A 13635-nucleotide genomic window follows, 5' to 3' on the forward strand; every position below is an offset into this window, starting at 1 on the left:
GGGCGCGCAGGCCCCGCCCCCTGCTTTGTGTGCGGCGCTCGGATTGGCCGGCGCGCGCGGGGGCCGCGTCAGCGCCCGCGAGCCCATTCATCTGTGCACTTGGGCGTTGGACCCCGCATCTTATTAGCAACCAGGGAGATTTCTCCATTTTCCTCTTGTCTACAGTGCGGCTACAAATCTGGGATTTTTTTTATTACTTCTTTTTTTAAAAAACTACACTTGGGCTCCTTTTTTTGTGCTCGACTTTTCCACCCTTTTTCCCTCCCTCCTGCGCGGCTGCTTTTTGATCTCTTCGACTAAAATTTTTTTATCCGGAGTGTATTTAATCGGTTCTGTTCTGTCCTCTTCACCACCCCCACTCCCCCCTCCCTCCGGTGTGTGTGCCGCTGCTGTTGCCGCCGCTGCTGCTGCCGCTGCCGCTACTGCTTGCCCCGTCGTTACACCAACCCGAAGCTCTTTGTTCCCCCCTTGGATCTGTTGAGTTTCTTTGTTGAAGAAGCCAGCATGGGTGCCCAATTCTCCAAGACCGCTGCGAAGGGAGAAGCCGCCGCGGAGAGGCCTGGAGAGGCGGCTGTGGCCTCGTCGCCTTCTAAAGCAAATGGGCAGGTAAATTCTACCTGTGGTTCTGGTCATTTCTTTGGTGTCTTTCTCTAGTCCCGACTCTTCCCCTTCCCTTCTGGTCGTGCCCGAAGCGCCTTCGGCGGAGAGGACCGTGACCAGATTCCAGTCGGAAAGTTGAATGGAAATCGATAGCTTAAATTGTCAATTTCTCATAGGTGGGGTCTTCCCCCACCCCAAAGTAGTGGTTCCCGGAGAATCCTGGTGAATTCTTGTGTAGACGGGAGGAATGAAGGATAAATCGTCTAAAATGGCGTGTTTGGAGCTTGGCAGAACGTGACTAGCTAGGTGCTACCCCACACCCCTGCACCCAGCCAGGTTGCATTTGTGTTTAGTGGGCACAAAGGTATTTGAGTGTCTCTCGTGTTTGTTGTCGAGACTGGGTCGCCTTCAAGATTTCTGAACTGGTGTGATTGTGTATGTGGGTAGGGAAGGGCGGGGGGAGGGCGAATAGGGATGGCGGTGGAGAAAGGCGAGGAGGGAAGAAGGGCTGTCTTATTGTATGCCGAGGCGGCGTGCCCTGGGTTCTTGGAAAGGTGGCTGGCTGGCTGGCTGGCTGGCTGGCTGGCTGGAGCTGGGCAGAAGGGTTTCACTACCTTTCGGTGGGCTTTTCCCACTGTTCTAAATCTTTATTCGTAGTTGTCTCTGGAATTACACACCCATCTGACTTTTAAATGGTCTCCCTAGGGTGGGAAGACTCTGTGGGTCCTTGAAGAACCTGTCCAGATGGTCAACAAGAGGCAGTTCTTGCGTTTCGGTCGAGATTGTTGCTGTGCGTGCCGCCTGGACCACTGCGGGGGCTGCCCCTGCGATGCCCGAACCCAGGCGGATGGCTACGGTTGGGTGGGCCCGAGAGGTCGGCCAAGGGTGGCTGCTTCACAAACACCGGGCACCCACCACGCCTCTTTTCCTAGAGCAGAGGCCGTGTTGCTTCGGCGGCAAGCTCTGCCAAGAGGCTTTGAACCCGTTAAAAATGCAAAATGAGCCGCCTGGGCGCGCCCGGGCTTCGCAGAATCACTGGCGAAGGTGGGCGTGGAAGCATAGGCGAGACCTCTGAAATAATCGGTTTCCCCCTGCCTTGTTAGTTTTATCCAGACCAGGATGCCACCTGAGCTTTGTTTGCGGACTCCGGGTTGCGCTATCCGGGCTTGGGGGCGCCTTGGCTAGCGGGCAGGGCCCGACCCGGCAGGGCGGGGTGGCCCGGCCGCCCCGCCTCTCCGCGCCCGCCTGCGCCCCGCTCCGCGCCGTGGAGCCGCAGCGCCCCCTGCCGACCCCAGGCCCTTGGCGGGCGTAGTGCCTTTGCGCGCGCAGCCCAGGCGCTTCTGGCTGGAACGCTGGGATCCCCCTGGGAGTTCTTGGTGTTTTGAAGGCGCCTTTAGAGTTTAGGGAGAAAGGGGGATGTGTAACCTAGGCGCAGATCACCCGCTCTGGCTTTGTGCCTCCTTCCAAAGGGCGTTTGGCGTATCATATATTACGTGACTCCTTTATCCCAAAGCCCTTGAGGCGAAGGTTGGAATGGGTTACCCTTTGCTTTCCACGTTTCAGACTCGGCCGTTTTAAGGCCTCTGGGGCATTTATTGCGCAGTCGAGGCTTCCTCAGTGCCTTTAGACATCCCAAACGGCACTGCCTCCAGGTCTTCGAGGAACTCTGCTCTGGGCATCCAATCCCGCCTCCCCATGAAGGAGAAGGTCTCCAAAACCAGAGGGCCCCCGGGGGACGCTAGTCCCTCCCGGTCCAGGAGTGGAGGCGGGGATGACAGGCCCAGGCCCCCTTTCAGTGACCTCCCGCTTTCTCTGCCCCGCAGGAAAATGGCCATGTGAAGGTAAACGGCGACGCTTCTCCCGCGGCCGCCGAGCCCGGCGCCAAGGAGGAGCTGCAGGCTAACGGCAGCGCCCCGGCCGCCGAAAAGGAGGAGCCCGCGGCCGCCGGGAGCGGGGCGGCGTCGCCCGCCGTGGCCGAGAAAGATGAGCTGGCCGCGGCTGCCCCCGAGGCCGGGGCCAGCCCTGCAGAGAAGGAGGCCCCCGCGGAGGGCGAGGCCGCCGAGCCCGGCTCGCCCACGGCCGCGGAGGGGGAGGCCGCGTCAGCCGCCTCCTCGACGTCTTCGCCCAAGGCCGAGGACGGGGCCACGCCCTCGCCCAGCAACGAGACCCCGAAAAAAAAAAAGAAGCGCTTTTCCTTCAAGAAGTCTTTCAAGCTGAGCGGCTTCTCCTTCAAGAAGAACAAGAAGGAAGCGGGAGAGGGCGGTGAAGCCGAAGGCACCGCCGGCGCCTCCGCCGAAGGCGGCAAGGACGAGGCCGCCGGGGGTGCCGCTGCGGCCGCCGGCGAGGCTGCGGGCGCGGCCTCCGGGGACCCGGCGGCGGCGCCAAGCGAGGAGGCTGCCGCGGGCGAGCAGGGGGCGGCGGGGGGCGACCCGCAGGAGGCCAAGCCCGAGGAGGCCGCCGTCGCGCCCGAGAAGCCGTCCGCTAGCGAGGAGGCCAAGGCTGCCGAGGAGCCCAGTAAGGCCGAGGAGAAGACCGAGGAGGCGGGGGCCAGCGCGGCCACCTGCGAGGCGCCCTCTGCCGCGGGGCCCGGCGCGCCCCCGGAGCAGGAGGCGGCCCCCGCGGAGGAGGCGGCGCCCGCCGCGGCGTCTTCAGCCTGCGCAGCTCCCTCACAGGAGGCCCAGCCCGAGTGCAGTCCAGAAGCCCCCCCAGCGGAGGCGGCAGAGTAAAAGGGCAAGATTTTTTGAGATAATCGAAGAACTTTTCTCCCCCCCCCCGTTTGTTTGTTGGAGTGGTGCCAGGTACTGGTTTTGGAGAACTTGTCTACAACCAGGGATTGATTTTAAAGATGTCTTTTCTTATTTTACTTTTTTTTAAGCAGCAAATTTTGATTTTAACCACCTACCCACAGATCCCATCTCAGATCATTCTGTTACCACCATTCCAACAGGTCGAGGAGAGCTTAGTTACCTTCCTCTGCCTTGTTTCTCTTTTATTTTTATTTTTTGCATCAGTATTAATGTTTTTTGCATACTTTGCATCTTTATTCAAAAATGTAAACTTTCTTTGTCAATCTATGGACATGCCCATATATGAAGGAGATGGGTGGGTCAAAAAGGGATATCCGATGAAGTGATAGGAGCCACGATGGAGAAATTTAGTGGTGCATAACATTGCCAAGATAATGTACCACTAGAAAGGATGGTGTAAAGGCTTAGTCTTTTTTTTTTTTTTAAAGAAAAGTTATTACGATGTATTTTGTGAGGCAGGTTTACAACACTACAAGTCTTGATTAAGAAGGAAAGAGAAAAAAAAAAAACACCAATACCCAGATTTTTAAAAAGATCATAGTCTTAGGAGTTCATTTAAACCATAGGAACTTTTCACTTATCTCATGTTAGCTGTACCAGTCAGTGATTAAGTAGAACTACAAGTTGTATAGGCTTTATTGTTTATTGCTGGTTTATGACCTTAATAAAGTGTAATTATGTATTACCAGCAGGGTGTTTTTAACTGTGACTATTGTATAAAAACAAATCTTGATATCCAGAAGCACATGAAGTTTGCAACTTTCCACCCTGCCCATTTTTGTAAAACTGCAGTCATCTTGGACCTTTTAAACACAAATTTTAAACTCAACCAAGCTGTGATAAGTGGAATGGTTACTGTTTATACTGTGGTATGTTTTTGATTACAGCAGACAATGCTTTCTTTTCCAGTCGTCTTTGAGAATAAGGAAAAAATCTTCAGATGCAATGGTTTTGTGTAGCATCTTGTCTATCATGTTTTGTAAATACTGGAGAAGCTTTGACCAATTTGACTTAGAGATGGAATGTAACTTTGCTTACAAAAATTGCTATTAAACTCCTGCTTAAGGTGTTCTAATTTTCTGTGAGCACACTAAAAGCGAAAAATAAATGTGAATAAAATGTACAAATTTGTTGTGTTTCTTTATGTTTTGATAAAATACTGAGACTTTGAGGTTATAGTTTCATTTTGAAGAAGATCTCGCATGCCATCAAGAGTAAATTTTCTTGTGGTTTTTAATCTGAAGTTTTCAAACTCGGAAATTTGTAATCAGTAGTATCAGATTACGTACAGGAATATTTTACAACATTCCATGTCAAATCTGTTACCATTTATCTGCATTTAGTTTTCATTTAAAAATTGAACAATTATTTTTATTGTTGTTAATAGGATTTCAGGATGAATCACTTAATACAAAAGTGGTATGACCCAAAGACTCTTTAAATGTCTTATGTGAAAATGTCATAAAACTACATTTTTTTTTTTGTCATGCAGATCCCAAAACAAATTTATACTGAGTGAGAGTCTATTTAATCCAAACTGCAGGTGGGTCATGAAAAGTGACCGAATGTGTTTCAAAAACCGATGGTGTATTACCTGCCATTGTAATTGCTTAGTGCTTGGCTAATTTCCAAATTATAGCTTAGAGTACGCATTATACTTAGGAAAACAAGCTTATGTAAAGAAGTAATGGTGGTGAATGGACGACTTTGTCAGTTTATGGGCCTTTAGTACTTGCCTCAATTCAATAGTTGCAAGCATTTTTTTGGTAATGAAAGTAGTGTGTTAGCATCTTGTTATTCAAAGGAAAAGATAGAGAATAAATTTCCTTGTATAGTAATAATCCTTACTAGTTTCCCTTCTTTGCTCTTTACCATCCGTAACTGGATTTATTTTCTTCACTGGACCCTAAACTGAATGGAATTTTAAGATAAAGATGGGTATCATATTATTTCACTAAATGCAAAGAAAAGCATTTATGCACACCTGCTTTGCTGTTTTTGAGCAGTGTGCCTCGTAGGGTTCACAATAAGTCAGTAGTGAACCACGTTTGTAATAACTGAATGTCAAATCTTAAACTCATTAGAAAAATAAATTAACTTTTGACATACGGTTTTAATTGGAATAATGGATTATAAATAATAGTTCATGACCTCGTTACCCTCCCCACTAATAAAATCAAATAACACTTGGAGGAGTGTGTAATTTTAGTTGGTGTTTCTTGATCTTGGAGGATGTTTGAAAGTTAAAAGTCAAATCTGGTAACCAAAGGACTGCTTTATGGGGTCTTCCACCTTACCAACTTCTCAAATACCCACTTGGACAAGTATAGCATTTGGTATGTGGTAGGGCTCAGAAAAAAAATAGATTTTAAAAAGTAACTCCTGAGTAGTCAAAAATACTATGTAGCAAACTATATCACTAGGTTTGTTTTTTTAACAGCTGGAATTTATTAAGATGCTTACTTTGACTTTAATCATTGCCTAAAACACTTTGGGTGGTATTGATGGAGTGGTGGGTTTTCCACCAAATGATTAAGTGAAATTTGACATATATCTTTTCATCCAAAGTTTTGTACATCACATTGTTTTCTAATGGAAAAATGTTAATATGGCTTTTTGTATTACTAAAATAGCTTTGAGATTAAGGAAAAATAAATAACTCTTGTACAGTTCAGTATTGTCTATTAAATCTGTTTTGGCAGTATGTATAATGGCATTTGCTATGGTTATAAAATAATTCCTCTGGATTATAATAATCATTGGATCCAATTCCTATTGCTTGTAAAATAAAGTTTTACCAGTTGATATAATCAAGCTTGCTAAAATAGGATTTTTTACAAATTTAATTTTAAAATGCAAGTTTTAGAGAAATTTTTAAAATCTTAAGTGTTGATGGTAAGTATAACTTACTCAATTTAAGGAATTTAGAAGGTATGCTTGACATTATACTTAGAATATAAAATTATATCCATTGAAGGTGAGTTACAATGCTCACAAGTCAAATAAAAATTTTAATGATAGAAATTGATAATATGTTTGAGAAACAATGTAATTTATTTATATTTCCCCTCATATGAATATAAACTTAATAAAACTCTGCAGTTAAGGTTAAGGATTTGGGGGAAGGGTGCTTTTTGCTTTTATATATTTTAGGTAGGTCCAACTGGGAGGGGCATGTAGTTTAACATAGCCCAAGTTAGCTTTGAAAATTAAAAAATTAGTTAAGTAACAGGGCTATTAGCTTTTATCTTTCCTTTAATCATTCACTGTGCAAATTGAGCATTTTTTTCCCTCTCCACTTCCCAGCTATATGAAAGTGCTTAAAGCACGGTGTAGCAAACAGGAATTTTAAAATGTTTTCAAATGCTCCAGTCCCTGCTGGGTATTCAAGTTCTAGCACTCCTTTAAATTACACCCAACAATGCTATTTTAAAAATGGAAAATAAATACTTCTAAAAGATGTGGATGTTAACCATGTTTTATGTTCCTGAAAAAGTGATAAATTCCTGATCCTGAAATACTCCTATCTATAGTTCTTCCTCTCAACTGTTCAACATCAACTTTAAAACAAACCAAAATTTCTATTCCATCATAAGATCTAGCAGCTGAAAGTACGTAAAATAACTCCTTCAAAATTTTTAGAAACCCTGATAATCTCAATTCTAGTTTTTTTTTCTTTTCTTTTAATAAATTTATTTATTTTATTTTTGGCTGCGTTGGATCTTTGTTGCTGCGCGGGCTTTCTCTAGTTGCAGAGAGCGGGGGCTACTCTTTGTTGCGCTGTGCGGGCTTCTCTTATTGCAGTGGCTTCTCTCGTTGCAGAGCATGGGTTGTGGCACGAGGCTCAGTAGTTGTGGTTCGCGGGCTCTAGAGCGCAGTCTCAGTAGTTGTGGTGCACAGGCTTAGCTGCTCCGCGGCATGTGGGATCTTCCTGGACCAGGGCTCGAATCCGTGTCCCCTGCATTGGCAGGTGGATTCCTAACCACTGCGCCACCAGGGAAGTCCTCAGTTCTAGTGTTTTGATAAAATTAGAGCATAACACTTTTTCGTACTACTAGTAAATGCGAAATGAGAATATCTTTGTCAATTGATCCTTTTACAATTTCTCTCATTTCCAGGGAAAGGTGAAAGGCAACAGGATTACTCATCACTTAAAATTTCAATGACTATAACATTTCAGTTGAATTTGTTAAGTTAGCATTACAGATTGTCTTCCTAACAAGTGGGCAAGTGTTCCTTAGTTTTGAAATGTGTGTTATGGACTGGATAAAGTGCTAGAATTCTGTACCTGTGTAAATTAGTGGGGGTGAGAAAAGGAAAGGGATCCTTGGGGAGAGTTATAACTCAGAAGTCTAAAAAAGCCCTCAAAGCAAGTCTTAATTCAAATGACACATACCTGAATTTTGGGAAAGCACCATCCAATAAAAATATAATTCTAGCCACATATGTAATTTTAAACTTTTTCAGTAACCATAATTTTTTAAAAATGAGGAACAGATTAAATTAACTTCAATAATCTATATATCCAAGATGTATGAACATGTAATAAATATAAAAATTACTGAGATAGTTTATATATTTTTTCTTACTGAGTCTTTGAAATTCAGTGATTTTAGACTAATAGCACATTTCAATTTGGACCAGCCACATTCCAAATGCTTACTGGCCACATGTGGCTACCATATTGAGGGCACATGTCTGGAGAATTAAGGTGTGAGAGTCAAGGAATGATTAGAAGTGTTGGGCTACAGACTATTTGCAAAGTGTAGCTTTGTAATTAATTCCATGAATTTCAAGGGCTTAGCTTTTGAGTCAACATTTGTTTCTCTACTCAACATCAAGTTTTTTCTAGATTTCAAACCATTTTAAGCAGTTAATATGGCATTGATGTTACAAATAAACATGGTTAGATTTTTGAAAGAACTTGTTATGGGCTATATTGTCCCCCCAAAATTCATGTTGAAGCTCTAACCTCCAGTACCTTAGAATGTGACTGTATTTGGAGATAGGGTCTTTAAAGAGGTGATTAAGTTCAAATAAGGGTGTTAGGGTCAGCCCTAATTTAATGTGACTGATGTCCTTATAAGAAGAAAATAATTGGACATACTGAGAGACACCAGAGGTGCATGTGTATAGAAAAAAGACCGTGTGAGGACACAACAAAAGGTGGCCATCTGCAAGTCAAGGAGAGGGGCTTCAGAAGACGCCAGACCTCTCAGCTCCTTGATTTCAGACTTCTAGCCTCCAGAACTGTGAGAAAATAAATTTCTGTTGTTAAAACCACCCAGTCTGGTATTTGTTATGGCAGCCCTAGCAAACTAATACAGGACTCCAGGGTAAGAATGGAAAGATTGTCTGTCCTTAGCTGAAGTTGTAAAGAATTTTACAGGCTTGCTTTTTCTCCTCCTTCAGTGGAAGAGAGACTACTTTCTAGCTTGAGATTTTTATCATTATTATTATTGTTTTACCCTAGAAAAGAGAAACAATAGTTTCAAAATTAGAAAGATAGATTACATCTCTATGTTAATTCTTTATTAATAAGTTGATGGGAAAAATCTCTGAAACACGAATAGTAAAAAAATATTGTCTAAAAATACAATGTAATGTTATGTCTGAATTTATCCATCTCTTTGTATTTTCCTTGCAATTTATTTGTGCAAGAAACTGAGTTATTTGTCCTATAATTTCCCGTGTGAATTTTGCCAATTGCACCTCATGCTGTCATTTAATACATTCCTTCCTCTTTTCTGTACTTCTTGTATTTTCTGTAAATTGATCAATAGATCTAGAGGCTTGATCAGATTCAGGTTCAAAGGACTATATCATAGGTGATGGTATACATTTCTATCAGAAGGCACATATGCCTGGTTGTTTCTCTTTTTGTGATGTTTGAAGTCGTTGATCTTTGCTTAAATCCATTAATTTAACTTAGAGTTGTAAAATGGCATTACTCTAATTGTCTTTCCTTTTTCTATTATTTGTGCAGCTACTCTATAAAAAGAAACTTTCCTTCAACAACCATTTTGTTGTTCTGAGGTACATTTCTTTATGGAAAGGCAGAATAAATGTTTGATTCTTTCCCTCTATTTACCGATTTTCGGAATAATGAGTTGGTTCCTTAATATCCTCCAAAGGTGACCAATGATGGTATTTGTTGTTTAGTATCCTTACACATTCATCGATTTAAGCTTATTTGATATAAGCAATGTAAATGATGCTCTGATTGATTGACCGTGGTAGATTATCTTTTAAAGTTACAGAATTCAATAAATGAAATCAGTTTAAATTTTATTAAGATGCTACTTGGGAATGTGCAGAAAACAAATGGAACTCGATATTTACTCAAATGAATTGGATTTACATATTTAAATGTGGGCATGCCCCTAAATTTTAGCTGAGGTGTCAAGTTGAGAAGGCTTCTATAATTTCAAAGAAATAGGAAGCATTGCAATTTTTTCTCTTGCCCAATAATTACTGCTGGGTAATCATTTTAAATGTCATCAAAATCTATGAACTTAACACTTTACTCCATGTAGTAAGAAAAATGTTCTGGAAATTTACAAGCTTGAGGAGCCTCAGCAATCACTAGTCATGGAGACATACATTTTAGCACTTGATGAAGCGGTACACTAAATAGAACATGTTGGTCAGCAGGAATTACTAATTTCCCTGGCAGAATACTAAAACATCTGTGATGGAGCATAGGTCAGTGAAACTGGCAATTTTTCTTTTTTTTTTTTTTTTTTTTTTTTGCGGTATGCGGGCCTCTCACTGTTGGGGCCTCTCCCGTTGCGGAACACAGGCTCCGGACGCGCAAGCTCAGCGGCCATGACTCACGGGCCAAGCCGCTCCGCGGCATGTGGGATCTTCCCGGACCGGGGCACGAACCCGTGTCCCCTGCATCGGCAGGCGGACGTTCAACCACTGCGCCATCAGGGAAGCCCAAACTGGCAATTTTTAAAGAAAAATTATACTCACTGTAGAGCCCAGAGCCCCCTATGGCAGGATTAATTGGCTGCTTTTATACAGAAGTTTTGAGGAAGTTGAATTTAAGTACCATAAAGTAATATTCTCTTTTAAGGAAACTACCAACTAGAGCTACTTATTTTAAAGTTTTTAAAAAATTGGCAAGCGCTGGATGAAGCAATTGAGTATTTAAAATACATAACATTTCAACAGATATGAGAACAAGTGAAATTATAAAGGAAAAGAAGCCTATGGACTTGGTCAGGTCATATTACCAAATATTAATTTTTAACTAGAAAAATTAATTATCTTGACAATGTCATTTTCCTCCCATTTCTGGGGCACTATTATAGTTTAAGTATTGGAATAAACTGGTACAAATAATGTTATTTTCTTTTTAACATATATGTTTTGATATGTTAAAAACATAAGTTATTGGTAGAAATTTTGGAATGAGAATTTTTAAAAATTTTAATGAGAATTTAAAAAAATTATTGGTATATACCTTCTAAATTTAAAATTTCATTTGATCCAGAAGTGAAATTTATTAAGCACTCCAATGATGTATTTATTTCAAACAAAAAAAAAATGCAAATACTAGAGTTTCTTCTCAAAACTATAATGAAAGTTGTCATTCATATCTCTTGAGAAAATCTATATTTTCAACATTCTTACACAGAGCACAATGATTTTTCATGCTTATTTTTTTATTTAATTATTTTTTTTATACAGCAGGTTCTGATTACTTATCTATTTTATACATATTAGTGTATATATGTCAACCCAATCTCCCAATTCATCCCACCACCACCCATCCACCCCCACTTTCCCCGCTTGGTGTTCATACATTTGTTCTCTACATCTGTGTCTATATTTCTGCTGTGTTCATCTGTACCATTTTTCTAGGTTCCACATATATGCATTAATATACGATATTTGTTTTTCTTTCTGACTTAGTTCACTCTGTATGACAGTCTCTAGGTCCATCCACATCCCTACAAATGACCCAATTTCATTCCTTTTTATGGCTGAGTAATATTCCATTGTATATATGTACCACATCTTCTTCATTCATTTGTCTGTCAATGGACATTTAGGTTGCTTCCATGACCTGACTATTGTAAATACTGCTGCAATGAACATTGGGGTGCATGTATCTTTTTGAATTATGGTTTTCTCTGGGTATATGCCCAGTAGTGGGATTGCTGGGTCATATGGTAATTCTATTTATAGATTTTTAAGGAATCTCCATACTGTTCTCCATAGTCCCTGTATCAATTTACATTACCACCAACAGTGCAAGAGGGTTCCCTTTTCTCCACACCCTCTCCAGCATCTGTTGTTTGTAGATTTTCTGATAATGCCCATTCTCACCAGTGTGAGGTGATACCTCATTGTAGTTTTGATTTGCACTTCTCTAATGATTAGTGATTCTGAGCAGCTTTTCATGTGCCTCTTGGCCATCTGTATGTCTTCTTTGGAGAGATGTCTATTTAGGTCTTCTGCCCATTTTTTGATTGGGTTGTTTGTTTTTTTAATATTGAGCTGCATGAGCTGTTTATATATTTTGGAGATTAATCCTTTGTCCATCGATTTGTTTACAAATATTTTCTCCCATTCTGAGGGTTGTCTTTTCATCTGGTTTATAGTTTCCTTTGCTGTGCAAAAGCTTTTAAGTTTCATTAGGTCCCATTTGTTTATTTTTGTTTTTATTTCCATTACTCTAGGAGGTGGGTAAAAAAACAATCTTGCTGTGGTTTATTGCAAAGTGTGTTCTTCCTATGTTTTATTCCAAGAGTTTTATAGTGCCAGGTCTTACATTTAGGTCTTTAATCTGTTTTGAGTTTCTTTCTGTGTATGATGTTAGAGAGTATTTTAATTTCATTCTTCTACATGTAGGTGCCCAGTTTTCCCAACATCACTTATTGAAGAGACTATCTTCTCTCCATTGTATATCCTTGCCTTCTTTGTCATAGATTAGCTAAGAATAGGTGCATGGGTTTATCTCTGGGCTTTCTATCCTGTTCCATTGATCTATATTTCTGTTTTTTTGTGCCAGTATCATATTGTCTTGATTACTGTAGCTTTGTAGTATAGTCTGATGTCAGGGAGTCTGATTCCTCCAGCTCCGTTTTTTCTCTCGATTGCTCTGCTATTCGGGGTCTTTTGTGTCTCCATACAAATTTTAAGATTTTTTGTTCTAGTTCTGTAAAAAATGTCATTGGTAATTTGATAGGGATTGCATTGAATCTGTAGATTGCTTTGAGTAGTAGAGTCATTTTCACAATATTGATACTTCCAATCCAAGAACATGGTATATCTCTCCATCTGTTTGTGTCATCTTTGATTTCTTTCGTCAGTGCCTTATAGTTTTCTGAGTATAGGTCTTTTACCTCCTTAGGTAGGTTTATTCCTAGGTATTTTATTCTTCTTGTTGCAATGGTGAATGGGATTGTTTCCTTAATTTCTCCTTCTGATCTTTCATTGTTAGTTTATAGGAATGCAAGAGATTTCTGTGCATTAGTTTTGTATCCTGCAAATTTACCAAATTCATTGATTAGCTCTAGTAGTTGACTGGTGGCATCTTAGGATTCTCTACGTATAGTATCATGTCATCTGCAAACAGTGATAGTTTTATGTCTTCTTTTCCAATTCGGATTCCTTTTTTTTCTTTCTTCTCTGAATGCTGTGGCTAGGACTTCCAAATCTATGTTGAATAATAGTGGCGAGAGTGGACATCCTTGTTTTGTTCCTGATCTTAGAGGAACTGCTTTCAAGTTTTCACCATTGAGAATGATGTTTGCTGTGGGTTTGTCATATATGGCCTTTATTATGTTGAAATAAGTTCCCTCTATGCCCACTTTTTGGATAGTTTTTATCATAAATAGGTGTTGAATTTTGTCAAAAGCTTTTTCTGCATCTATTGAGTTGATCATATGATTTTTATTCTTCAGTTTGTTAATATGGTGTATCACATTGATTGATTTGCATATATTGAAGAATCCTTGCATCCCTGGGATAAATACCACTTGATCATGGTGTATGAGCCTCTTAATGTGTTGTTGGACTCTGTTTGCTAGTATTTTGTTGAGGGTTTTTGCATCTATATTCATCAGTGATATTGCTCTAATTTTCTTTTTTTGTAGTATCTTTGTCTGGTTTTGGTATCAGGGTGATGGTAGCCTTGTAGAATGAGTTTGGAAGTGTTCCTTCTGCTGCAATTTTTTGGAAGAGTTTGAGAAGGACGGGTGTTAGCTCTTCT

At 41.2% G+C, this 13635-nt stretch overlaps 1 protein-coding gene across 1 annotated transcript; it reads left to right on the forward strand.

The window, feature by feature from the left end:
• Window positions 1–504: 504 nt before the first annotated feature.
• On the forward strand, window positions 505–3326 carry MARCKS (myristoylated alanine rich protein kinase C substrate; the record flags this gene model as incomplete). Its single annotated transcript, XM_079716291.1, has 2 exons — window positions 505–606; window positions 2424–3326. 2 exons carry the CDS (start codon window positions 505–507, stop codon window positions 3324–3326), a joined length of 1005 nt encoding a protein of 334 aa, XP_079572417.1.
• Window positions 3327–13635: the final 10309 nt, after the last annotated feature.

This window comes from Hyperoodon ampullatus (assembly GCF_949752795.1).
Source record: "Hyperoodon ampullatus genome assembly, chromosome: 12".
Lineage (NCBI taxonomy): Eukaryota > Metazoa > Chordata > Mammalia > Artiodactyla > Ziphiidae > Hyperoodon > Hyperoodon ampullatus.